Source organism: Metarhizium acridum, assembly GCF_019434415.1.
Source record: "Metarhizium acridum strain ARSEF 324 chromosome Unknown scaffold_555, whole genome shotgun sequence".
NCBI classification, from domain to species: Eukaryota; Fungi; Ascomycota; class Sordariomycetes; order Hypocreales; family Clavicipitaceae; genus Metarhizium; species Metarhizium acridum.
The window spans coordinates 310,685-335,354 of record NW_027094039.1 but is presented as its reverse complement, the minus strand read 5'-3'; the positions used below and the strand labels follow the sequence as shown (position 1 = coordinate 335,354).

General features: G+C 53.3%; 10 protein-coding genes across 11 annotated transcripts; 5 read left to right on the top strand and 5 right to left on the bottom strand.

Moving 5' to 3' along the window:
- The first annotated feature begins 628 nt into the window (after positions 1-628).
- Positions 629-2,449, top strand: J3458_018796 (uncharacterized protein). Of its 2 annotated transcripts, none has more exons than XM_066121252.1 (2): positions 629-722; positions 777-2,449. In XM_066121252.1, the coding sequence occupies exons 1-2, from the start codon at positions 692-694 to the stop codon at positions 1,775-1,777; spliced, it is 1,032 nt and encodes a 343-aa protein (XP_065973607.1). In that variant the 5' UTR covers positions 629-691; the 3' UTR covers positions 1,778-2,449. The 2 variants fall into 2 exon arrangements, with proteins under 2 accessions (XP_065973607.1, XP_065973606.1); XM_066121251.1 differs by having other exon boundaries at positions 629-1,734; positions 1,793-2,449.
- Positions 2,450-3,140: 691 nt separating this feature from the next.
- SPT10 (acetyltransferase) lies at positions 3,141-5,063 on the top strand. The gene has a single exon (XM_066121250.1). It carries the CDS (start codon positions 3,157-3,159, stop codon positions 4,906-4,908), a length of 1,752 nt encoding a protein of 583 aa, XP_065973605.1. The 5' UTR covers positions 3,141-3,156; the 3' UTR covers positions 4,909-5,063.
- On the bottom strand, positions 4,353-7,323 carry CCT7 (T-complex protein 1 subunit eta). The gene is made up of 4 exons (XM_007812807.2): positions 7,151-7,323; positions 6,854-7,020; positions 6,441-6,762; positions 4,353-6,370 (listed from the first exon to the last, which is right to left on the bottom strand). Exons 1-4 carry the CDS (start codon positions 7,194-7,196, stop codon positions 5,235-5,237), a joined length of 1,671 nt encoding a protein of 556 aa, XP_007810998.1. The 5' UTR covers positions 7,197-7,323; the 3' UTR covers positions 4,353-5,234.
- Positions 7,324-8,621: 1,298 nt separating this feature from the next.
- Positions 8,622-9,007, bottom strand: J3458_018793 (uncharacterized protein; the record flags this gene model as incomplete). Its single annotated transcript, XM_066121249.1, has 2 exons — positions 8,622-8,786; positions 8,855-9,007. The coding sequence occupies 2 exons, from the start codon at positions 9,005-9,007 to the stop codon at positions 8,622-8,624; spliced, it is 318 nt and encodes a 105-aa protein (XP_065973604.1).
- Positions 9,008-11,252: 2,245 nt separating this feature from the next.
- Positions 11,253-12,866, top strand: J3458_018792 (uncharacterized protein; the record flags this gene model as incomplete). Its single annotated transcript, XM_066121248.1, has 1 exon — positions 11,253-12,866. One exon carries the CDS (start codon positions 11,253-11,255, stop codon positions 12,864-12,866), a length of 1,614 nt encoding a protein of 537 aa, XP_065973603.1.
- Positions 12,867-13,155: 289 nt separating this feature from the next.
- J3458_018791 (uncharacterized protein) lies at positions 13,156-13,686 on the top strand (the record flags this gene model as incomplete). The annotated part of the gene is made up of 1 exon (XM_066121247.1): positions 13,156-13,686. One exon carries the CDS (start codon positions 13,156-13,158, stop codon positions 13,684-13,686), a length of 531 nt encoding a protein of 176 aa, XP_065973602.1.
- A 1,357-nt stretch (positions 13,687-15,043) lies between these two features.
- J3458_018790 (uncharacterized protein) lies at positions 15,044-16,928 on the bottom strand. Its single transcript, XM_066121246.1, has 2 exons — positions 16,168-16,928; positions 15,044-16,086 (listed from the first exon to the last, which is right to left on the bottom strand). The coding sequence occupies exons 1-2, from the start codon at positions 16,573-16,575 to the stop codon at positions 15,424-15,426; spliced, it is 1,071 nt and encodes a 356-aa protein (XP_065973601.1). The 5' UTR covers positions 16,576-16,928; the 3' UTR covers positions 15,044-15,423.
- Positions 16,929-17,132: 204 nt separating this feature from the next.
- On the bottom strand, positions 17,133-19,202 carry AIM24 (Altered inheritance of mitochondria protein 24, mitochondrial). The gene is made up of 3 exons (XM_007812810.2): positions 18,967-19,202; positions 18,775-18,893; positions 17,133-18,684 (listed from the first exon to the last, which is right to left on the bottom strand). Exons 1-3 carry the CDS (start codon positions 19,145-19,147, stop codon positions 17,830-17,832), a joined length of 1,155 nt encoding a protein of 384 aa, XP_007811001.2. The 5' UTR covers positions 19,148-19,202; the 3' UTR covers positions 17,133-17,829.
- Positions 19,203-19,429: 227 nt separating this feature from the next.
- Positions 19,430-24,159, top strand: J3458_018788 (uncharacterized protein). Its single transcript, XM_007812811.2, has 2 exons — positions 19,430-19,817; positions 19,926-24,159. Exons 1-2 carry the CDS (start codon positions 19,607-19,609, stop codon positions 21,731-21,733), a joined length of 2,019 nt encoding a protein of 672 aa, XP_007811002.2. The 5' UTR covers positions 19,430-19,606; the 3' UTR covers positions 21,734-24,159.
- J3458_018787 (uncharacterized protein) lies at positions 23,298-23,681 on the bottom strand (the record flags this gene model as incomplete). Its single annotated transcript, XM_007812812.1, has 1 exon — positions 23,298-23,681. One exon carries the CDS (start codon positions 23,679-23,681, stop codon positions 23,298-23,300), a length of 384 nt encoding a protein of 127 aa, XP_007811003.1.
- Positions 24,160-24,670: the final 511 nt, after the last annotated feature.

Below are 24,670 nucleotides of genomic sequence, written 5' to 3'. Positions count from 1 at the left end.
GACATTGGTGTGTGGGTGTATAGATAGGCCTATCTGGAGTCAAAACATCCAGACCAAGTCGCTTCAATTCCGTGATTTGAGCCGCACGGGCTTTAAAGGTTACCTGTGCGAAGCGCTCGTCCTCATCATGCTGATTGATGCAAGCTGCATGGGTCCAATACACCTACGGCGAAGTCTACCGAGCACATTCATAGTCGAGGATTAAATGTCGTGCTTGATAGACTCGTGAGCAGATACGGCAAGACGCCGGATTGGCGGGCGGGCGATTGGAGCTTCTTGTTGAAGTACCACATAGAAAAATAGATTTCGCACTGTCTGGAGCATGTCCTAGGTAGTTGTCTAAACAATTTTTCCTTAACTGTACAGCTAAATATGGCAGTAAAGGAAACGGTTGGCAAAATGGTATAAGCCAGTATGGGCTCTTCAAATGTTTACTGCCAACGTAGTAACTACTTTGAAGGAACAACGGGCCGGCAGTGGTTCAAGCCACAAAAGGCCAAAAAAAGGGTCCTGCTGTACCTCGTAGTCCGCTACATTGTGCATCCGGCCGGAAAATTTAGTCTCCGGCCTCCAACAGCTGTCCCCCTGTCGTGTGGTCAACTTTTTGGTGACTTCAATTTTGGCGATGGGGAGATTCGCTCCGTACCCAAGCATTTTGAATCGGGCGAACGACCCGTCGCATTACGCCGTCATGATACTCAGAAATGCCGCTGTACGGCATGGTGAGTCGGTCAAGATTATAATACGGTCTCGCAACTGCTTACATAGCTCGACAGGCCGTGCATTGACGCCTCCGATCTCGAGATCTGCCCTGCGACTGCTATCCACCGATGCGCATAGCCAGAACATGGTCAATCCGAGCTCCAATGCATCTGTCCAGGCCTGGCCCACGGGCCAATCCTCACCTGCCCAGCCGAAAATCCTGTCAGGATCATCATCCAAGAAGAGGAAGCAGAAGACTGTGCAAGAGTTCATCATGAGCCTCGGATCTGATTCCGCCCAGGAACACTCGGGAGCTTCTTGGACAAAACCGCACCAGATTGGAAGCAAGGGGCAAGAAGTGACTCCAGCGCAGCAGTTTGCAGAGTTTCAAAGAATTCAGAAGAATACAAGAAGCCTCGGCTCTCATGTGGAGAGACGTTACGTGCCGACTGAATTAATTAGCAACCCTCCCGGCCCAGAGGATGTTTCGTTGGAGCTCCTGATGGCTTCACAGGCGCACATGGGACATAATACCTCTCTCTGGAACCCTGCCAATTCTCGATACATTTACGGCGTCCGACAGGGAATTCACATCATCTCGCTCGAGACGATTGCTGCGCATCTTCGACGAGCGGCACGAGTCGTTGAAGAGGTTTCATACCGGGGCGGTGTTATCCTCTTTGTTGGCACTCGAAAGGGCCAGATGGAAATTGTCACCAAGGCCGCTGAACTGGCTGGTGCATGTCATTTGTTCACCAAGTGGACGCCTGGAGCTATTACAAACCGAGATGTTATCCTCAAAACTCAGCCTACAAAGGTTGTCGATCATTTGGACTCCGAGTTGGATGGTTTTGACATGTACAAGGGCATGGCCAGACCGCTGCTGCCTGACTTGGTAGTTTGCCTGAATCCCTTGGAAAACTACACCATGTTATACGAGTGTGGTCTGAAGAACATTCCTACAATTGGTGTCATTGATACAAACGTCGACCCGTCCTGGGTTACCTACACTATCCCTGCCAATGACGACAGGTATGTGTCACAGGTACTGCTGCTTGGTATTGAATTTGGCTAATTGATTGGATTCTAGTTTACGAGCAATGGCAGTTGTTGCCGGAGTGCTGGGCCGAGCTGGTCAGAAAGGCAAGGAGCGTCGCCTCCAGGACTCTTCCCGGGGCAACGTTTCATGGAAAACGTCACCAGAGTTGGAAAGACACATGAAGAAAGAAGTCCAGGTGGCGGTGACTAAACGCAAGGAAGTGATGGGCCGAATACAGTCCAACGTCCAGGGATTTACCGAAGAGGAACAGAAACTTTTGCGAATCCGGAACAACGAGGTGGACCTTGAGGTGAGCGAGGACGAAATGGTCAACATTTTAGGCGAGACTGCACTGAAAGACGCCAGAGAAGCTGTCGTCGAAGCAGGCCATGTTCATTCTTCGAAGACGTCAAGTGAGAAAGTAGGGGAGGGTCCTTGCAGATATCGAGGCGCAACTGCAACAAGTGCAGCAACAGACGAGACATATCGAATTGGAAGTCGGAAGCAAGCCAGAGTGAGCGAGCTGGTGTAAATTATGTAAAAATATTGGAGATGTGTACCATATGGATCCGAGAATACCTAGTAGACAGAGCAATGTATTATCATGGTGAAAGCGCTTTGATGCACGTATGGGAAGCCTTGCAATTACGGCACGGAGTGAACTCTGTATAGTATTATCGTCATATTATAGTCGAATACCTAGCACAGCCAAACTCTATTTGAGGCTGATGGGTTTCCAGTGTCTGGTGACAGCTGGGCAGCGGCATGTCGGCTCGGATTAACCGGTAGCCGCAGCCTATGATGACCAAGACAGCGGCACAAAGTAGCCAGTGGGCATGCGCAGATGCAGGCACACACACACTTGTGCAGGCGGGCTGTAAACTTCGCCCTGCGCATTTCCCCTCACCAGGCAGTCGACCTCACGACGAACATTTCAGCACAGCGCCAGGCGAGACGGACCCTGCTGTTCCACACAATACGACCACGGCGAGACGTCAGGCCTTGAAGCTAGACGCGCCAGTGAGTGCGCAAGGAAGCGTACCCTAGAGCGTTGGCGCGGGCGTGGCATCGGCCGTTTTTTTTTTTTTTTTTTTTTTTTTTTTTTTTTTTTTTTTTTTTTTTTTTTTGCCTGCACCCGCGTCATTGCACCAAACACGAGGGCATTTTGGCTGTTTGCCTGCGCTGGCACCCGCAAAAAGACCCCAGGGTGCCAGTTGCCAACCGAGGTTCCCGTGCGTCTAGATTATAACTGGCAACAGCAGCCTTGGCTAGAGAGGCAAGCAATGCCGGCAAAGCCTGCATGACCTGAAATAGATCGACATTGATTACTTGAGTACTGGGTACGGAGTCCTTGGCAACTGGCCACCGAAGCCCTTTGTGCCATAAAAAGAAAAAAAAAGGAAAAAAGAAAAAGAATGCCGGCCGTCATGGACGATCCGACCGGCCCCACCATCTACCGGGTCTCCGGCCAGCCTCCGTTCCCGGACCCGAACTGCCCCGGGCTGCCCCCCGACATTGTTCCCCGTCAAGTGACATTGCGGGATCGCCAGACCGTTGCGACTATTGTGCCCTTTGTCTCGCGGCACCAGCTTCCCGCTTCCCTGCTGATGTATCTGTGCGACCAGCTGAACCGCGAGATAGAGGGAGGCGATACGTATCCCATGACGGAAGCCTTTACCGTGGACGGCTTCGCAGACTACTGGTTCCAGACCTTTGCCGCCGTCATGCTTATGGGCAATATTGACTGTGCGCAGGATGTCCTGGACGGCAAGGACTGGGCCAAGGAGTGTCTCGGAAGCTTCTTCATCAAGCCCAATTATCCTGGTCGCAGCAGCCATATCTGCAACGCCAGCTTCATCACCACCGACGCATCGCGTAACCGTGGCGTGGGACGACTCATGGGTGAGGCGTACATTGACTGGGCCCCGAGACTTGGCTACACGTACAGCGTCTTCAATCTCGTCTACGAAACCAACGTCGCCTCGTGCCGTATCTGGGACGCCCTTGGCTTCAAACGCATCGGCCGCATAAAAGCCTGCGGCAACCTGCGAAGCCATCCAGACCGGCTCATTGACGCCATCATATACGGCCGGGACCTGGCTCCGGGAGAGAGCGAGGAACTCGTCAGCGAAGAGCGCTTCGACAAGATACGGTTCTACCTCAAGTACGGCAAATACCCCAACGGGGCCGACCGCGCCGAAAAGAGCAGGCTGCGCAGCGCGGCAACCCATTACAAGCTCCTCGACGGCGACAAGCTCATGCTCAAGGACAAGGAAGTCATTTCCGACCCGGGACGGCAGTATGAGATTGCCAGAAACGTCCACGCCATCCACCACGGAGGAATCAACAAGACCACCGCCACCATTGCAGAGAAGTTCCACTGGAGCCGCATCAAGGAGACGGTCAGCGACGTCATTCGCGCCTGCGGCGAGTGCAAGGAGCTGGGCAAGACGCCGAATCCGGGCGGCAACAGGAGGAACGGGAGCGCCGGCACGCCCACCAGCTCGGCAACACCATCCGGCGGCCTCGGCGGCAACGACGCCCAGCGCCGCCAGGCGCAGTCGCCCGTGCCGCAACAAGACGGCGACGTCGACGCCGGGCGCGTGCTGGCCCTGCAGCAGAGCCGCGCCGGCCTCGTGGACTCGCTGTCCCGGCCCGACCCGGCGTCGACCCAGGGCCCGTACGCCAACCCCAGCGACATATCCGTCCTCGCGCCGGCACACCAAGACGACCACATGCTGCATCACGATGCTCACTCCCACGCCGGGCGACACCCCGCCCCTCACGGGCATCACCATCACCACAATCCCATGCTCCAGGACCGGCCTGCCTCCCACGAGGCGTACCAGCCCATCGACCCCCAAATCATCAACCACCACGGCCATCAGCATGGCTCGTCGGCGCATGACGACATGCCCTTTGATCAGTACCATCCCCACGCCGACTTTCAGGCTCTCCTGAACGCGACCGAGGACGTGGGCCCGGAGCAGGATTCCGACGCGGCGGCCGCAGAAGCTGCTGCCGCTGCAGCGGTCGACAGAGATCTAGAAATGTTGATCGAGCACGAAGATGTGGACTGTAATGAGGGCGCCATGGACTGTCTAGATGAAGCGAGGAGGGCGGAGCATCGCGACAGGCTGTATGATGTTGGGTTTGACGCGGGCTAGGGGCCCGATGATGTAGCCATCGTTTGTGCTTTTAATTCTTTCCACAGCGGTATATTTGTACATGTAGCGTTTCATCACGACTTGTCACTAGGCGCCAATTGCAACATCATGGAAATCACGCATCCAAGAGACACAAGCACGTCAAGTTAGACAGGTGACGATGACAACAGGTCTAGTATAGAAGTCGTCTTCTAGGTATCATACAGACCCTCAACACCCCATAGTTTCATTTCCCTATATACCCTTTCCTAGTTTTCTGCAGCCCACATCTACCTGTGCCCTACAATTTTTCTCATTTTGTTTCGCCTTCCCCATTTTCACCGTGCTCATCGGCGGGGCATTCCGCGGCCACGACCACGGACTGCCCGCTGAGCAGCACCCGGCGGCAACTGACCGGGGGCTTGGGGCTTTGCACTCTCCTCGTTTCGAATGGTCTCGTCTACTCCCAGGATCAAGCAACTGGCTTCAGTGGCGGCCTGCAGAGCGTTGATCTTGACCAGGGCCGGTTCCCAGACAAACCGCTCCATCATGTCGGCTACACCTTCATTCTTGAAGTCCACTCCTGCCCAAGTACTGCCCTTGCGGTGCTCCACGCGCAGCTTGTTGAGGATATCGGTAGCGTCGAAGCCGGCATTATCGCATAGCTGTCGCGGGATGATCTCGAGGGCCTTGGCGAATGACTTGATGATGGCTTGTTGCTTGTGGGAAATGTTCTTGTCAGCAAAACGGTGTAGGTAGGCTGAAATTTCCATTTCGACAGCACCGCCACCACCAACCACCATGTGGCTCTTGATGGCTCTCTTGACAATCATGATGGCGTCGTGCAGGGATCGCTCAACCTCGGCAATAAACTGCTCTGCACCTCCACGCAGCACCAGGGTGCAGGTCTTGGCTTCAGGGCACTCCTCAAAGAAGTTAAATCGCTCGCCGCCGATCTGGCGCTCCTCGAAGCTACCACAAGTGCCCAAGTGCTCGGGCAGGATGTCAGAGCACGTTGACTGGATAACAGCGCCGGTAGCCTGAACTACACGCTCCATATCTTCTGAAGAGACACGGCCGGCGCAGAAGATGTCTCTGTCCGCAAAGTATTGGGTGGCCAAATCGCCAATAGGCAGCTTGCTCAGAACAACCTTGGCACCAGTCTTGTAGATGGCCTCCAGCTTCTTGTAGATGATCTGCCACTCAGCGTCGACAATGGCTTGGTACTCTGACACCTGCTCCACACGAACCTCGGCGTTGTCCTTCTCCGCCTTGAGTTCCAGCTCGACATTCAAGCACACAATCTTGGGCTTCTTGAATGATTTGGGTTGTTGCTCAAAACCGGCATACGAAAAGGTCTTCTTGAAAGCCACACCGTTGACGAATCGCGAGTCGGTCAGGGAGCCACCGGGAATTTTCTTGATTCCAATCAACTTCTCGTTGAGATCGTCTTGGTCGAGGGATAATACGGCATCAACAACCACTAAATTGCGACCCCGGGTTAGCAGTTGCCACTTTGGTTTAGGGGTAGGTAAAAGTGACAATTTTCTTACTCTCAGTGAAGAACTCTGTGTTTTGCTTGATTAACTTGCTGGTCATGGCAGTAGCGGCCAACTTCTTCAGCGTGTCGCGACGATTACCCTCGTTGGTGCTAATAGCAATCTCCTTGATCTTATTAACAGCCAACTGTGATGCTCTTCGCAAACCCTTGATGATGATCTGAGAGCTGACACCCTGCTCGACATGGTCCTTGACCTCCTTCAAGATCTCTCCCGCAAGAACAACGACGGAGGTTGTTCCGTCGCCAACTTCGGCGTCTTGTGATCGAGCGATGTCGACGAGGATCCGGGCAGCGGGGTGGACAATATCGAGGAGCTTTGCGGAACTGTTAGCATATGGGCTTTTCATGCCAAGCCGACTGTGGTATATAACAAGATGTGTCAAACGTATTGGAGTAGCATCGAACCTTCATGACGGTGGCGCCATCGTTGGTGATGGTCTGCTTGCCATTCTCATCAACCATCAACAGGTCCCCGCCGTAGGGACCTAGGGTCGATTTGATGGTGGTCTGAACAGCGAGACAAGCATTGATGTTGGACACAATTTGGCCCTTGCCCTGGGAAGTATCGGTACCTATTCTCGGAAGAGTGCAATTAGCCGAAGGGAGTCCTGACGACGGTACGGTAGGCGCGTGAAGCCTCCATGCGGCGAGACGAGACTCCGAGGCGACGAGGGGTGGTGATGGCGGTGGGGCAGCTCTCACCTTCCTTGAGGACGATGATGGTGGGAGTTTGGCCTCCAAACGACATTGTGGCGGTGGTCGTGAGATTACCGGTCGCCTTGGAGCTCGACAGCGGAATCTGCGCGCGTTTTTGGTGCTGGTCGAGTCCCACGAAGTGCGATGACGGTCGTCAGTGGGATGTGGATGCACAGAATGCCTACCTTTGGAGCTCCGGCCAAAAAATTGTTGCCTCCTGCGAGGTGTTGGCGGCCAGTGCGGGGACACTGTGCAACACGCACTGTACGTAGAATAGTTGACCAGGTCCTTTGGGATTTTGATAGAGAGCTTGAAGCACCTTGTCCTGCTTGATGATTTTACATTCTGACTCTGCATTCTACGAGAGTCAATGTAAAATGCGTATGTCCGAAGACATAGTAGCCACCAGATGAAATGAACTAGCCATGATTTTATTGGAGTCTAGTGCGCGGCTTGAGTTCTCTCAAGGGGGGTCTTGGGGATGAATGTAGCCCCATTGGATTAGCTCTCCTATGAGAGCGAATGAGAGCGAATGAGAGCGAATGTAGTTTTAAGTGTAATACGGATCAAATATGGAAACGTGATCCCCGTGTGCACATGATTTGCAGCTTATGCCAAGGACACAAAGCCACTCAACGTATCTCATATGTGTGGAGAGGGTTTTGATCATTTTTAATTCAAGTCACTGAATATCGAGCCGCAGCTATGAAAATTCAATGAAGAGTGGATTGGGGTGTTTGATAATTGAAGCGTCGTAGGACAATAAACATGATAAATCTAGATGCCCGGCGCTCAGCCTCAACCCCATTCCATATTGAGATACAATTCCCTTTTTGGGCTATAGTTTGATTACCCCTAGGGCTAACTAATATTATATTATAACTGTTCCCTAGAGTTGTGAGCACGTTCAGTGCCACACTATGCAGCTCCCCAGTCTCCATTTCCGTTCTAGTTATATAAACTACATATGGACCTAGGTATATATAGTTGACGCCATCAAGATAAGCCAACCCACGAGGATGGAGTGATATGCAGGTGTCAATGATGCATAAGGCAACTTTGAGCCTGCAACTCAACCGTTCCTGGAACACCAATACTAGTATAGTCTCTAATGTGGCGCCATGAGTATACCTGTTGAGACGGCCAACGTGATGTTGATCAGGCGAAATGTCCGTAACAAGGCAGCAGAGAAACACACTGGGCGAACTGCAGCTAGGAGATTTTGGGGTCCTCGACTGAAGCCCCCGGGGTCTTTGCCCCCTTATATTCTTATATTCAACACCATTACAACGATGGGCCTTGCCCCGACTCTTTCGCCTTTCCTCGCCCAGGTGCCGCATCAAATTTGGCCTTCCACGCCTCCTCCTGTCTAAACATGGCCACGCATTGCATAGCGTTTGGATTTCCATATTCTGGATCTGCGCCTCCCTCTAATAATGCCTACCAAAACCGTATAAGCCAAGGCCATTGTATCAGTTTAGGAACAGATGTAACAACTTGCCTCGATGACGGCATCTTCTTTCTTAAACACAGCTCCCGCTAGAGGGCTCTGTTTCTTATCATTGAGGCGGTTTGGGTCAGCACCGTGCTGGATAAGGAGCCTGACCAATTCTGCGTGGCCGTAATAGGCCGCAAGCATGAGCTGGTTACCAAAGTTCGTAGGTTAGAGGTGACTTTCCGGGCCAACTGTGGCTGTGGTTCTGTACAAACCAGCGTGTCGCCTTTTTCGTTGGTCAGGTTCGCTGGCAGACCAGCGGGGAGGGCTTGTTGGAAAATGGCCAGGTCTCCGGCCCTTGCTGCGTCATACATGCGCCCGGCCAATTCGATGGCTTCTGGAGGCAGAGAACTGGATGGACCGTCCATGCTGCCGAGTTTTCCAGATGTTAGATCTGTCGGTTTGGCGTTTGGTGTTGGGAGGAGAACTGTTGGCCGCGGCTGATGAAGGTATTTGAGACGATGTAAACTGTACGGTTCAAGTGGGGCGAGCTGGAAAGGAGACGGCATAGACAGAAGGCGGCAGACTTGGCGGCATAGGTTCAAGAGCATCATCAAGTAGTGCCAATTTCCGCGGCTTGGAATTGTATTCCAGTTTCAAACCCCGTCTTACAATCTAGTAGTAATAACAAGTATTCTTCATCCAGTCATCAAATGTGCGTGTACATAAAAGAAACCGGGCACTTCCAATGTCGTTGATATCACCATCGTCATCTTTGAACGACGTTGCACTTTTTCATCGTTGCAGCTATGGTGTGAACTTGAACTTCAACATTGAGCTCTCATCTCGCGCATATCTGCTTCATCGTCTTGAGTCCTCGGATACGTTGATTGCATCTACCCGAAGCATTCTCTATGCGTTTTGGCGGACATGATTGTCTCCCCCCGGACGGGGATCGATGGTCAATAGTCAACTGGACCGTTGCCACCGGGGTTAGTTGGCACTGGTTCTGGATCTAGAGGAGCTGACGGCACAGGCTTGGGCGTCTCCGGTCGGTGCTCCATTGTCTTTTTCTTTCTCCCTCTTTCCTCTTTTCCTTGGCTTGATGATTAAAAAACAAGGGGTGTTCAGTGGTTGATTGCTGTTGAGTATCGTACGAGCCCGTAAAGCTCAGTCCGAATCAAATAAACATGCTGTGGCTGAGACTGAGTGGATGCAGCATCGGACGATGGGCAAAAGCGGCTTTGGGATTCTAATCGCCCGCGACGGGGAGCCTCGCAACCGACGTCAGGTGACATTGCAGTGATTGGAGGGGAAGCTGGCAAGCTGGGTTGACAGAAACTGGCACTTCGGTGGCAAGTTGTGACAGCTCATCAGCGCTACTCGGCAAAATCGGCGGCGTGTTGCAGTCGGATGACGCATCCAGACCTCGTGTGAATGCGCTGAGTGAGTAGATTGGCAGACATGACGCTAGTCTGTGTTGCAGATGGCGTGGTGGCGTGATGGAGCGTGCATCCCGCAGTGTGGCATATTGAAAGCTCAGGAGATTTTGATGCATAGATGCTATCAATATTTTACGATTCGCTGGCGATGCCGACCGAGAGAAACCGGTCTTGTGAAGTCTGCAGTGGTTTCGACATGGGAAATCCTGGTTGATGCAAAATGCCACTTGCGGACCTTGATTTTGCCTCTTCAAGCTCGAGTAGTGGAGTCAATGCAATGGAATGCATGGCGGGCCAGTGGCGGGCCAGTGGTGGGGAGATTGGTGGGGTATACAGAGCTCTCGGCAGTAAACTGGTCAACTGCTATTGACTTCAGTGCGCCAACTCCGTCCAGTACCTGGCAAAGGGCAACATTGAACTGCTATCAATTTAGATTGGGCCCATCGTTATCAATTGATGTTGCATCTTGGTCTGCAAGCAGCATCGAGATCAAGATGCAATTTATCTCGTTTCCTCGAATGCCGCAATCTTTGATGTAGCAGAAACAATACAAAAGCTCTACGCACCGCTGTATGTCGTCGCCCTTGAATTCTAGCGAGTTTCCCGATGTCATGCCTCGCCAAGCCCCTTGACCAACACCTGCCACCTCTAACTCGTCGAGTCAATGGTCCTTCCTTCCGTGTGACGCCACCAACGGCCATGGCATTCAATATTTCTCCCCGTCTTCCATCATCCGGGGCCTCGGTATCTGCCCATTGGGCCACGAACCACCATCGACGCCATTTCAGTCAGCAGCTTCGCCGTCGAATTAGCTGCTGCCAACTACCTGTCCTTTGCCGTGGCTGGACCACCGTGGGACAACCTTCGCGCCATTCGAACCCAAAGCATCCATGCCGCCCATTCGGTTTGCGGATCGCCGATGTAAACGGCCCGGCCAGAGGAGCTTGCGGCTGGACACGATACGGGTAGTCATGTAATCGTCATGCTGCCCCTTCAAAACCGTCGCCCTGGGCTTGCAGGTCCCCAAGAGCTGATTCCTTCCCTTGCTATTCTTACTTCTTCAACCAATTGGCCTGCCCGTGCCAAATTGATTGCCTTTGCTCGGGAAGCTTGTTGAAACTGCCCAAGCTGCGAAACCAATCTCTTTGTCGAGCCCAAGTTCTCTCTCTGAGCTTCAACTCGCCCCGTCACCGCGCCTGAGCTATTCGCCCTTCTACACCCGCCATTCGCAATGGCTGACGAACAATCCATCCGGGCTTTTGGCCCAGCTCGTTCTACCATCAAGGGCAATCCCCTGAGCTCCTCTGATATTGCTCTGTACAACGACTACTTCAAGGCCAGCTGCTACTTGTCTTTGGGTATGATTTATCTCCGAGATAACCCGCTGCTTCGCGAGCCTCTCAAGAAGGCACACTTGAAGCAGCGCCTTCTTGGCCACTTTGGATCTGCTCCCGGTCAGATCTTCACCTATATGCACTTCAACCGTCTAATCAAAAAGTACGACCTGAGTGCCTATTTCGTGTCTGGCCCTGGTCACGGCGCGCCGGCTGTGCTCTCACAGTCCTACTTGGAGGGCGTCTACTCAGAAGTCTACCCGGAGAAATCCTTGGATGCTGCAGGTCTCCAGAAGTTCTTCAAGTACTTTTCGTTCCCTGGTGGCATTGGCTCTCACGCCACCCCCGAAACTCCTGGTTCCATTCACGAAGGTGGTGAATTGGGTTATTCCATTTCCCATGCCTTCGGCTCGGTTTTTGACCACCCAGACCTGATTGCCTTGACCATGGTTGGCGACGGTGAAGCCGAGACTGGTCCTCTGGCAACTTCATGGCACTCGACCAAGTTTCTAAATCCCATAACGGATGGAGCCGTTTTGCCAGTCTTGCATCTTAACGGGTACAAAATCAACAACCCCACCATTCTTGCCCGTATTTCCCACGATGAGCTCAAGAATTTGTTCATTGGCTATGGCTGGGAGCCCTTCTTTGTTGAGGGTGACGAATTGGACAGCATGCACCAGGCCATGGCCTCAACACTCGAACACTGTGTCCGCCTGATCAAAGACTACCAGAAGGAAGCCCGAGAGAGCGGGAAAGCCTTCCGTCCCAGATGGCCAATGATTGTCTTGCGAACGCCCAAGGGATGGACTGCGCCTCGAAAGGTCGATAACAACTATCTTGGAGGATTCTGGCGAGCGCACCAGGTCCCCATCACCGATGTCAACACGAACTCTGAGCATCTCAAGGTTCTCGAGGATTGGATGCGTAGCTACGAGCCGGACAGACTCTTCGACGAGGAAGGTGCACCAGTCGCTGCCTTGCGAGCTCTATGCCCCGAGGGAAATCGTCGTATGAGTGCCAACTTGGTTACTAATGGAGGTCTTATTAAGAAGCCTCTCAAGATGCCTGATTTCAGAGATTATGCCATCAAGGTCGATCAGCCTGGTGCCACAATGAACGGTAGCATGACAAATATGGCCGGCTTCCTGAGAGACGTCATGGCACTGAACATGCATAATTTTAGACTGTTTGGTCCAGACGAAACGGAATCGAATAAGCTGGCTCGAGTTTATGAAGCGGGCAAGAAGGTTTGGATGGGTGATTACTTCGAGGAGGATGCCAACGGTGGCAACCTTGCCATGGCTGGGCGTGTCATGGAGATGCTCTCCGAGCATACCTGCGAAGGGTGGCTAGAAGGGTATATTCTGAGTGGTCGCCATGGTCTTTTGAACAGCTACGAGCCGTTTATTCATGTTATTGACTCCATGGTCAATCAGGTATGTCGGCCATGCAACTACTCCTATGATGGTGATATTGCTAACAACATTCCAGCACTGCAAGTGGATTGAAAAGTGTCTGGAGGTGGAATGGCGAGCCAAGGTTGCTTCGCTCAACATCCTTCTGACTGCCCTTGTCTGGAGACAAGATCACAATGGCTTCACCCATCAGGACCCCGGTTTCCTCGACGTCGTTTCCAATAAAAGCCCCGAGGTTGTTCGCATCTACCTGCCTCCTGATGGCAACTGTCTCTTGTCTGGTGAGTCTCATCCCGTGTATTTGGCCAATCTAGTCCCAGAGAGGGGGCGAAAAAAGGGTAGAACAATAGAAAAAAGACGGCATTACTAATCAAGCGTAGTCATGGATCACTGCTTCCGATCGAACAACTATGTCAATGTTATTGTTGCCGACAAGCAAGATCATTTGCAATACCTAGACATGGAGAGTGCCATTCAGCACTGCACCAAGGGAATCGGCATCTGGACAAAGTTTAGTACTGACGCAGGTTATGAGCCCGATCTGATAATGGCTTCCTGTGGCGATATTAGCACTCAAGAGTCCATTGCTGCTGTCGATCTCCTGCTCATTTACTTTCCCGATCTCAAAATCCGCGTCGTCAACTGTGTCGACTTATTCAAGCTTATTCACCCGAGTGATCACCCGCATGGTCTCACTGACAAAGAATGGATCAGCATCTTTACTGAAAACACCCCCATCGTCTTCAACTTCCACAGCTACCCCTGGATGGTGCACCGTCTCACCTACAAGCGACCCGGCAGCGGGAATCTGCACGTCCGAGGATACCGTGAGAAAGGCAACATCGACACACCACTAGAGTTAGCTATTCGCAATCAGACCGATCGTTTCAGCCTCGCTATCGATGCTACTTGACCGCATGAAGTTTCTGGGTAACCGTGCTGCTTCGGCTCGACAAGCACTGCTGGACCAGCAGATTGCTGCCCGTAGCGAGGCCTTTGAAATGGGTATGGATCCGCCGGCATTGTCGAAGTGGACATGGCAGCGGAATGGACTTTGGCAGAAGGCTGCTGAAAAATTGCCCATTCATACGAAATAAACATAAAAGGGGGCTTTTGTCTGGGAGGGAGTTGGCAGTGTATAAGAATAATTTGGCGCGATATGTTGCAGGTTGGCATATGATGGTTTGTTTACCGCTTTTGGTCTGTTTAGGTAACTAGTAGTGTTGCAAAGTCTGAAAATTCCTTGGGATTCGACGGCCTGAACCTCAATACAATATTATCGTTCATATGTATGGAAAGAACACTGCGGCAATACGTATTGCTCGAGAGAATGTGTGTCGCCGATGAAACCAAGTGGTTATGGCCTCGGTGAAGACCATGGGCTTGGCACCCGGAGCCGGACGCCGGACGCAGCGTATCCACCCGGCGATCGAGGCCGCGGGAGTGGTTTCGAGGGCGATTATGACGTGGGACGTTGGGTCGGCCATGTTTTTGTCGATGCAGTTGACGTATTGCTGCCGGGAGCTTGGATGCGAGGCCGGGAAGCAGCGTTTGTGGAAATTGCTGCTTCGTAGCGCGCTGTGAAGGGCTTTCGGCATGGCCGGGCGGATGCGGAGGAGCAGAGACATTGTTGGATCATGTGTATGTATTTATGCAGCGTCTTTGGGATGGGGTGGGTTGTTTCTTGGCCCTGATTTGGAGAGGGGATGGATAAGTCGAAGGGTCTCGATGGCTGGAGTTTACATGTGTGTGTCACAAGGCGCAGGACGTGTATGGGCTTTTCCCAGCGTCGACGAATTCTCAAAAGGGAGCGCTAGGCCTTCAGCTGGGGCTTACTCTCTGAAGCTCTCAGAAGAAAAAGAGGCGTGTATTTTGGCTGTTCGTTTAGACACGCTCCATCTGAATGAAGTCGCAGCAAAGCGGGTTTTCCCCAACGAGGTTCGGCGAGGGGATGCCACGCAAATGCGAAATACGATTGCCGTTCTATGCGGTCGTCTCCACGCCCGTTTCTGTTGGATTTGCCTTGAACTAAATGACGGCATGTGTCGTATCTCCTTGGCCGGCACATGTGGTGCCTTTGTTGAAGCCACTCACAGCGGCATCATGACAACCAGCACGATCATCATCTACACAGCAGCCATTGCCCGTGCCTCCAAAACCTCAGACACCGTCAACTGGAGAGGGGATAAAGTTCCAACGCCCCGGGCTTACACGGCGGATAATTTGCAACCAACCAGTAGAAACCTCACCACGACAAAGGTACACGTCGAGGCCAAAAGACAAAGGCCGCAAAAGAGCTGCAAGCCCAGGTAGCTGCCGTCGTCTGCGGCAACGATGGCGCCGCCGACAGGGCTTCCTACCAGGGCGCCAAGGGACATGACTGCGTAGGCCGTGCCGACCCGTGTGCCGATTTGGCTCATGTCGGAGATCTGAGCAATGAGGGTGGGCGACAGGGAGATGAATGCGCCCGAGGAGAAGCCAAATAGAGCCAAGAACACGACGATGCCGGCCGTGTTTCTCACGGGTATCGAGACGGCCAGGCAGGAAAGAGCAGAGAGGAAGCCGATGACGATCATGACGTTGAAGCGGCCCAGTTTATCGGCCGCCATGCCCGGAATGATGCGGCCAAATATACTAACAAGATCCAAAGTCAGCAAAGGGCGGGGGTTTTATCTAGGTGGGAAAGCATCCTTTTTGCCCAACACGTGTAGAAAAAAGAAAGAAAGAAAGAATGGTACCTTGCAGCATTGAGAACCGGCAGCAGATACGGAATCAGATTCGCTGGGACGCCGGCGGCCCCGGCCTGCAGCAGAGCAAAGTTGAACGGCAGCCACATTCCAACCATGAAGAAGAAGAAGGCCACCGTCGTGGCGGCCAGGCGGACATCTCGCAGAGCGCCAAGGCAATCCACGAGCCTGAACGGGCGCGGGCGCGGCGGCAGTCTCGCCCTGACGGTGCAGCAGGCGACGGCCAGCAAGGCGAAGAATACACACGCCAGCGCGCGCACCATCCAGGGGAAGCCGAAGCGGCGGATGAGGCGGTCCATCATGACGGGCAGCACGACGCCGCCCACGGAGCCCCCGGCGGCCGTGACGCCGTACGCGGTGGAGCGGCGCCTCGAAAACCACGACACCACGCACGACGTGGACGCGCTGAAGACGGCGCTGGAGCCGAGCCCCGCGGCGACCGACTGCGCGAGGAAGAACTCGTGGTACTCTGTGCAGAACGACATCGTCACCAGGCCCAAGAGCAGGACGACTGCGCCGGGCCCCAGGAGCCACCTCGGCCCGTAGTTGTCAAAGACTTGCCCGCACTGTTGGGGAGGGGAAATACAAGACCACAGGGTTAGAAACATCTTGGGAGGAGCAACGGGGAGGGTAGAGGGCACACTTACAACCGTGCTGGCGGATATCATGAGGAACGCCTGGGCGGCCGTGATCCAGCTGATGGCGGCGGCGTCGTGGTTCATCAGAGGTCCAGAGGCGTAGTATTCGACAAACACGCCGGAGCAGTTGAGCAGCCCAAAGGTGCAAAAGGCGGCGCACCAGCCGCCCAGCACGACGAGCCATGCTTCAAGACCGCCATCGGGGAAATCGGCGTCGTCGCCGTCTTCCGTGGCCGTGGCCGTGTCAGCACCTTCCAGGTCGGTGCTCTGAGATGCTCGTCCCGTAGTCGATCGAGGTTTGGGCTCGTCGAGCTCATGGTCCGACGGGCACGAGCTGGGGCAAAGAGTGGTTGAGCCCAGGGACTCGGTGGAGGATTTGGTCCCGTCAACAGCCTTGACGAAGTTTGCAACCGGCATTTTGACCGAGGGGAAACGGCGCGTATAAATTGCTGAATCAAAGACACCGTGATGCCCGTTATGCTCGCTGCCTCATGTGGAATGCAGTACAGAATCTCCTTGCAAGTGTTCTGGTTACTTGCGCTGGTTTGGCCGACTTACACCGTGTCTACCGGGCGAATAGTTCCCATGCGGGGGTGTGACAAGGACGGTAAACTGCTGTTTATATAAGAAACGCCAATCTCTGACCATAACCACGCCCCTGTATAATGTTAGCCCGTAAGCGGAGGGGAAAGTAAAGAACATGGGAACGGAGGATGGCGGCGAGCAGAGTCCAAGATTATATCCCATGCCGGCACTCTGCTTGGGCAAACAATACACCCAACAAGGCTACCGTATCGCTCGGCGCTCATCCCACATGGTCTTGTACGAAATGCTATTGTTGCCCATTGTCCCGCAGTCTCGGTGAGCAAACGCACCCGGGGAGCGGCCCAGTGCACTCGTCCACGTCGACGCGTACGAAATTTCGTGCGAACCAACATCACGCACCTGTTGTGAAAGCTGTGCCGGTGGCAAGAGACGCCGCATGCTGGCGTGGTGGCTCTTGTTGGCTGTTCTCCAGAGGGATCTGGGGGATCTGAGCGCGAGTTATTATTGTGACTGTTGGTTTCTATTGTGCTCGCGGCGACCAAACTGCCAGACACCCCGGGCTTGGCACTAAACTTGAAAAGGAAAGCAACGGTGTCCGTAGAGTCACTCAGGTCATGGTTGTCAGTGAAAACACCTTCAAGGGACCATATGGGCCGTGTTGGCAGACGCGGCTACGTCTTGGGGTGGCCCGCGAAACGGTTCAAACATCCCTAAGCTGGGGAATACATTCGTCAGCTCCCACGCGTGGCGAGCGTGAAGAGTATGGAATTATAGAAATTCTTCATGCCGGATGAGCGGGCAGTATACACGGCACAAAGGGGTGGTGGACATCCGGTGGCTTTGTCCGACGCCCACGTAAAAAAGAGAAATGTATGACTGAAACACGACGAGCATTGTCTGCCGGGACGCCCTGTATTCTGCATGTCTCCGCGGATATCTGATTTTGATCTACACTCGCAATATCGAATCCGAGGGGAAGAAAGCTGGCTGTCATCCACTGAAATCTATAAATATTCAGCAGCTCGTCTTGTACTAATACACTTCTACAGTCAGTATGGGATACAAATGAGCAAACGTGTCTTGTTCGTATCATTTTAGCTCTCCCCGGCCAACAAGCGAATCTCATTACCGCACAAACTCTTTCAGCTCCCTTCCCTCTTCCAACACAACCTTGCCGTCTTTTGGCGCCGGCCCAACTTGCAGATTGCTGGTGACCTCGTCTGCTTGAGACTTATCTAGGCTCTGCCCTCCCTCCTTTGGCTTGCTCGCCAGCTCGACAGCCGAGGGTAATACTCCCGCCGGTGCATCAGCAATTTCATTGACTTGCTCTCGAGACAACGCATCTGCGACACGTACGCCCCGACTTGACATCAGGATTGTGGCAGGACCCTTGAACTGAAGGAATAGACGGTCACCCCAGATGGTTCGTCGTGCCATGGTTCGGAAGTTGTGTAAAGCCCCAGCAAGGAACTTGTAGACATCCGAGTTTCGCACCGTCTTGACCAATTCCATCTCTGGAATCCAAGATGTCAATGAGGGTACTTGAAGACGCAGGCTGGTGCTTTTGAAGCGGAACGGCTGCGGTGCGTTTCTCGAAACAGAGTAAGCGACAACGCTGCCCGGATGGGCGACAAACTCTTCGCCTTCTCCCAGTGTAAGCTGGTAGATTTGTCCTGGGGCAGATAGGGCAGCCAGTCCCCGCCCGGTCAAGTGTGTGCTGCCCCAGTGTGCAAGCGCAAGCCTGCGCTGGATTCGAGAAGACAGCGTCAGCGTGTGGCCTGTCCAAGCGAGTAGCGCATTTCGCTGAGATACCATCCAATCGGTAGTGCCATCGAGGTGAAGAACGGTAAATGTAGTCGTCGGTGACTTTGTGGAGATGAGGGCGGTAATAGGTGTCGTCGCAGAAATTCGCTGGTAGACAAACGGAACTCCGAAAGCAGCTCGGGTTACAGGATTCAGCAGTGATAACGTCGATTGGGCCTTGTGCAAGCATGCAGTTAGAAACATTTTCCCCAAAAAAGAATTTGAGCCGAATCGCATGCCATAGTCACATGGCTTCATCATTCATACGTTATCTGGCTTTCCAGCTACAGCAACAAGCGTGCCCCGCCTCGTGTAAAGTTTCTGCGATGCTGAAAGGGTGACGGATAGCAGTGAGTATGGAGATCCAAGAACTTCGAACCGAGCATCTGTACAAGTCGAATGTCAGCTTCAAGCTATGCAGAGCCAAGCTAGCAGTGCAAAAATGAGCAGCCGACTCACCAGCCATATCTCGCGCGCCGCCAATGGGAGCTCCAAACGCATCGCCAGGCACCCTCGGGGACTCGGTGCTCGGGGCAGCACTGATCTGAATTGTCCTGCATTGCCAGCAGACAAAGGACGCGGGCCGCCGAAGACGCAGACCACGTGTCGACCTCACCAGCGGCGAAGACCCTCGCATCATGGCGTCGCAGTCTCTTTGAGGAGACTTTTGTTCGTCAGTGGCGGTCGCAAAGAATGAACGGTTGACGTCGATGCGCAGCTCTCATACGCTTGGGGTGGCACGCTTGGCTGGAAGGGCGGCTTTTTCCGATGCCGTCCACCGGCCCCACAATCGTGGACAACCCCGTTGAGATCGCCCAGCTATTGGCTGGAGCTGTCGTTGCCCAGACAACCACGCCAATCTCGCTTTGCTTTGCCAATTGCACTGGCACCTCCACACCAAAGATCCTGGCAGGACTTATTACTCAGTTTGCCTGTGAGCTTCCATCACTCGTCATCTCCTTGGGCACAAGTATCGTGTACGGGAGTAGTGCCGGGAGCGTTCATTGTAAATCGCCGTCGCGTAGTTCGGGTTGCATCGCGACGTTCCCTTTGTCAATTGGCTTTGCCTTGCATGCCCTCTTTTCCTTAGACATCAGCCATGTCCGTTCGTGTTGTTGCGAGGATACGTCCGCTGCTGGAGACAGAGCTGGACAAGGACATCATTGTTCGTCCTGACGGTGCTGAGGCAGGCGGGCCGCACACCATTGTCAAGATCCCCAACCCGAAGAACCAGGCCGAGGACTTTTCCTTCGCGTTCAATGCCGTGTACGATCAGTCGACATCACAGGAGACGCTGTTTACTTCTGAAGGTATGGGTTGCAAAAGAAACAGCAGTTCCTGCCCTTGCCCCTCTCTCCAAGCGTATGAAGGAGGCGTCCGCCTCGATCCCCCCTTCCAAATGCTAAAGCCTTGAACAGTACAGCCGCATCTCAAGTCATTATTCCAGGGATATGATGTCACAATATTCGCCTACGGTGTCACTGGCACGGGGAAGACGCATACTATGCGTGGCGGTCTCAAGCTCGCCGACCGAGGAGTTATTCCCCGACTTTTGAGCGGCGTGTTTCGAAGGGGCAAAAAGATTGCCAAGGACTCAGACGGCAACACGACGGTAAAAGTCAGCCTGTCGTACTACGAGATTTACAATGACAAGGTGTTCGACCTGCTCGAGCCGCCTGAGAAGAGAACACCATCCGGACTGCCGCTTCGCGCCGAGGCCAGCGGGAGAACCGTTGTAGCTGGGCTGTCTGAGCGAGCCTGCGAGGACCTCCGCGACTTTGAGAAGCTGTACATTGAGGCTAACAACAACCGTGTTACCGCGTCCACAAAACTAAACGCACACAGTAGTCGGAGTCACGCCATCCTACGCGTCAAGGTAACCCAAACGACGGACGGAATGATCCGTGAGAGTACTGTATCTGCCATTGACTTGGCAGGTTCAGAAGACAACCGTCGCACTGACAATGGCAAGGAGAGACTGGTCGAGTCGGCGGCTATCAACAAGAGCCTCTTTGTCCTCAGCCAGTGCATCGATGCCATTTCAAGAGGTGACAAGCGCATTCCGTACAGAGAATCCAAAATGACCCGAATTCTATCCCTTGGCCAGAACAACGGCATCACGCTTATGTTCTTGAACCTGGCTCCTCTCCGCAGCTACCACCTTGACACCCTGAGCAGTCTCAACGTCAGTTCCCGGGCTAAGCGGATAGAAGTCCGCGAGATTGAGAACGAAGTAGTGTTCAAGCAGTTCCCCAGAACGGCGGGCTCTTCTATTGCCGTTCAGCGCCAGCCACTTCGACCGCTGGCTCATGCCTTGAGCGCTCACAACGTGCATAATGGCAACGTAGCTGCCAAAGGTTCTGCAGACGTAACTCGACCCATCAAGTCGTTCAGCGTTTACACAGACAAGGCCAGGCAGTCTCCAACCAAGACAATCTCCATATCAACGTCACTGCCGCGACCTGCTGCTGTAAATGTTAGTTTGGTGCCTCGCCTCAGCGCCGCCCACAAGCGTCCATCGGACCACGAGAGTGGAATTGCGAGACCCAGCAAACTTGCTCGGCCGTCCATTGACGAGCCATCCATCACAGTAACTGCATCGCAGATTGAGGCCATGGTCGAGAAAAAGGTTGGCGAGATCTTGGCAGCAAGGACGGCCGCCGAGAAGACAGTGCAAAGCCAAAAACACGGCGCGACTTCTCAACATGACGTGAGCGAAGCTATGCAAAGACGTCTGGAGGCGCTGGAGCGGCGCATCGAGAGTGAAGATGCTCGCGTGGACTCCAAGTCTGATGGTCTACGATTTCTGCTAGCTGCCAGGCAACACAGGGAGAATGGTGACGATGCCTCGGCATTGAGAGCCTACGAGATGGCTCTGCCTTTCTTTCCAGGACAGGCCAAGTTGATTGGGAAGATTCAACGCCTGAGAAACCGATTGGGAATTTCTGCCGAGCATACTTGCGTCATGAGCCTGAGGAGCCCCCTGAGACACGATAGAAAATTGAGACGGTCACGCCTCACGATCAACCCTGATCGCACAAGCTCCGATCAGGATGAAGCGGATGTTGAGGAGGAGTTTCTAGACGATCACACCGTCAGAATTAAGGCCCGCAAGTCGAAGTCCAAATCCATGGCCAAGCTGCAAGTATACGATGACGCCAACGAAACGACGACTGTGCTAGGCGCTCGGGATTTGGCTCCTTCAAGGGGACTTGTGAGTTGCTAAAAGGGTGGCGGTTTGACCGGCTGATGCAAATGCTATTTCGTTTTGCATATGCATCATATAAATAGAGACTTTTGGGGGTGTGTGTGATTGGCATACCCTGCGTATGCAGGGCTAGCATATTTGAATGGCGTTGAGCGGCATAGTGCGGGATGGGACGGTACGCGTACCTGCTTGGGTCTTTTACATGGCGTAGTTGCATGTTTGCCGCGTCTGTGGATAAGGTGTTTGAATATATCCGTGTCAAAGCCTTTTGTTTTTTGTGGCCAGGTGATGTGATGTGTCTCGGTCGATAGCTTATCCTGCAGCGTCGGGCGACAAGGCGACTGTCTTCATGATCTAGGTCCAGCCAGGCGTCTTATTTAAGTTATTTCAATTCTCCCAAAGTAGACAACTGTGTCGTCTGGTGGATTTTTCATTCGTTGCCAGCACATCAATCCTCCTCCTCCTCTTTCTCTCTTTTTCTTGTCGTGCAGTCTGCAGCCCAATCATTCCGTGGCAGCCCAAGTAAAGTTAAAGCATCAAAGACGTTATTTCCGTAGTCGCCGCGACGCCGTTCTCCACAAGTTACAACGGCCAATGGCTTAGGGCCAATCGTCACGGTCACACGGCATCCCATCCCATCCCATCCATCCACCAGTTCGCGCCGAAACTCACCAGACACATGACAGCTTGACAGCGGCATTGGCTACCAGCACTCGGGCCTCAAAGCATGAACCGGCAACCCCCCCACCGGTTTCAAACCTCGTTGGTCTCACGAGGCGCCCTTCTCGGCGGACGAGCTCGAAACAAACGGTTTAGGAATGTCGCACCGTTCAGTTGGGTGCTCACACGAGACAGTTGGCCACCGGTGTCTAAAACGAGGGTCAGAGACATGGTGGCTCTCGTGCCATGCCTGGCCCTTGGTGCAATTCTTCCAGTCCATGGGAAAAGGGGATTGATTGTAGCTTTGCCCTGAAGAGACAGAGGCACACGTAGAAGCGACTCGGAACAAAAGTGTCAACAATTTCATCCAGACAAATCTATGTACAAGCTGAAGCGCGTGGTTTAAAAATTTTTTTTTTAATCGTAGCAAACCAAAATACGCTCTACAACCATGTACGGCAAACCACACCGAAGAGCTCCAATGTGAAGCGGTCGAGACTCGACGTGCCCGATGGCAAGTGCTTTTTGGACGTACCCAACTCCCTGAAGACGGAACCTCAACCGATGAGGCCTTGACCCATGATCCCAACAAAAAAAAATTATTAAAGAAAAAAAAAAAACCGAGGTAGATGACGAACGCTGAACTAGGCATGACGAGGTAATTCGTGAAAGAGTCGCACCCATGTTATTTCCTCGCGACGGGAGAGATCCATTAGACATCTTCTGTGCTCTTCCTTTGCCCTCATCCTTGCGGACCTGGAAACATCTTGTTGATTTGCCCTTCCCCCGCGTCATGTTCTCTCTACATGGCGGACCCTTGGACCGAGGGTTTGGGTTTCAAGGATGCCAGCATATTCTTGTCAAGGGCGCATCTCACATCAGGCCATGTTAAACAACTATACACAAGAAGCAAGTTGGACCATCATCTGATCATGCTGGTGCGTCTCTCGACAACTCGAGGTCTTTCCTTGGACCCAAAAACACTGCCGAGGCTGGGGATGGAGCTGAATCGGTTCAATTTTTTGCGTTCAGGCATGGAGATTTCGGGGCGGGACTCGGAGGGGAAGGTAGTGACGGGCATGTTCTTGCCGGGCGACACCATTTCCCCGTGGAGTGCATCTACATGAGCGTTGCTGGAATCTGTGGATGAGCCAGTGGTGTTTGGCGTTTGGTAGACGTATTCACCGTCAACGTAGATTGCATTCGACTGGAAGGTGGATCGGCGATTGCGACGACGGGTATATCGCTGCTCGAGGCGGAGGAGCTCCAGTTTGGCCTGGATTCTGTCGATGAGGCTTTGGCCCATGATGGGTGAAGGGTAGAACGAAGTAACAGGTCGGAGAAGAGGAAATGAACGTCTTGCGCTGTGCCAGTTGGAAGAAGCCGATTGGAGCTTGTTTCGACCGCTCAAGTGGCCACCTGGAGAAGGCAGCTAGGGAGTACGGGGGTCGGACAGGAGTTGATGCCGCCGTCAAGATTCAAGACTGAGCCGCTAAATGAGGGTATAAAAATGAAGGGTGCGTCTCGAGAGGAGATGGTGCTAATTTGGCGGTTGCGAGGCTACAAGACCGGTTTTTGAGACATTCAAAACGAGAGTGTACTGAGAGCAATTCGATGTAGGGATTCACCAGGAGTATCCCAATCTTGGCCAAGAGGAACGATAGCAAAGGAAAAGAGCGAGAGCACAATCAGTGCAGGGGGTACATAACTGGTGAGGGTGATAACGAAAAGGAGGGACGGACGACACGGTGAAGTAGCAGTCGAGCGGGAGAAGGTCCAGATGTCGACATGGACTGAGAGGGAGTGGATGGAGAGTGGATGGAGAGTGGATGCGCAACTGGGGATGCTTTTAGCTTAGTGGCCCGGATGATGGGCAACTTTGGGCAACATTGATACTGGGTCCATTTCGGGTGTCTGGGTCTGGGTGTCGGGCAACGTGATTGGCTGACTGTTTTGACTGGTTGCAGGAATTAGTCCTCAGTCCTCAGAATAGACCGGGGGCCCGGTTGCCGCTGGCAGGGGCATTGAATGCTAAGAGCTGAGTGGTGTGGTTCCTGGAGTTCCTGGATCAGAGACGTGTCTGGTTGATCCATGCGCCCACCACCACAGAGTAACGAGTACTACCACCAGACACTCGAGGATTTATTAATTCAAGTAATATATTGGGCATCACGGCGACATGGCAACACGGCACCGGGGTTACCTCCTCGCGACAGGCATGGTGGAGGCCGCTGGAAGGCACCCAGATAGATAGATGTATTCAGTACGGAGTACAGTACTGCCATTAGCCAAGTC

Excerpts from the sequence above, each read along its gene's own strand:
- J3458_018796 (XM_066121251.1), top strand. The coding sequence starts at position 692 with ATGATACTCAGAAATGCCGCTGTACGGCATGGTGAGTCGGTCAAGATT. Across the intron at positions 1,735-1,792 it reads ATCCCTGCCAATGACGACAG|TTTACGAGCAATGGCAGTTG; the intron begins GTATGTGTCACA and ends ATTGGATTCTAG.
- SPT10 (XM_066121250.1), top strand. The coding sequence starts at position 3,157 with ATGCCGGCCGTCATGGACGATCCGACCGGCCCCACCATCTACCGGGTC.
- CCT7 (XM_007812807.2), bottom strand. The coding sequence starts at position 7,196 with ATGTCGTTTGGAGGCCAAACTCCCACCATCATCGTCCTCAAGGAAG. Across the intron at positions 6,763-6,853 it reads ATGGCGCCACCGTCATGAAG|CTCCTCGATATTGTCCACCC; the intron begins GTTCGATGCTAC and ends AGTTCCGCAAAG. Across the intron at positions 6,371-6,440 it reads CACAGAGTTCTTCACTGAGA|TGGTTGTTGATGCCGTATTA; the intron begins GTAAGAAAATTG and ends GTCGCAATTTAG.
- J3458_018790 (XM_066121246.1), bottom strand. The coding sequence starts at position 16,575 with ATGCCGGTTGCAAACTTCGTCAAGGCTGTTGACGGGACCAAATCCTCC. Across the intron at positions 16,087-16,167 it reads TGATATCCGCCAGCACGGTT|TGCGGGCAAGTCTTTGACAA; the intron begins GTAAGTGTGCCC and ends CCTCCCCAACAG.
- AIM24 (XM_007812810.2), bottom strand. The coding sequence starts at position 19,147 with ATGATGCGAGGGTCTTCGCCGCTGGTGAGGTCGACACGTGGTCTGCGT. Across the intron at positions 18,894-18,966 it reads CGGCGCGCGAGATATGGCTG|ATGCTCGGTTCGAAGTTCTT; the intron begins GTGAGTCGGCTG and ends CGACTTGTACAG. Across the intron at positions 18,685-18,774 it reads TAGCTGGAAAGCCAGATAAC|GCCCAATCGACGTTATCACT; the intron begins GTATGAATGATG and ends TGCTTGCACAAG.
- J3458_018788 (XM_007812811.2), top strand. The coding sequence starts at position 19,607 with ATGTCCGTTCGTGTTGTTGCGAGGATACGTCCGCTGCTGGAGACAGAG. Across the intron at positions 19,818-19,925 it reads GACGCTGTTTACTTCTGAAG|TACAGCCGCATCTCAAGTCA; the intron begins GTATGGGTTGCA and ends AGCCTTGAACAG.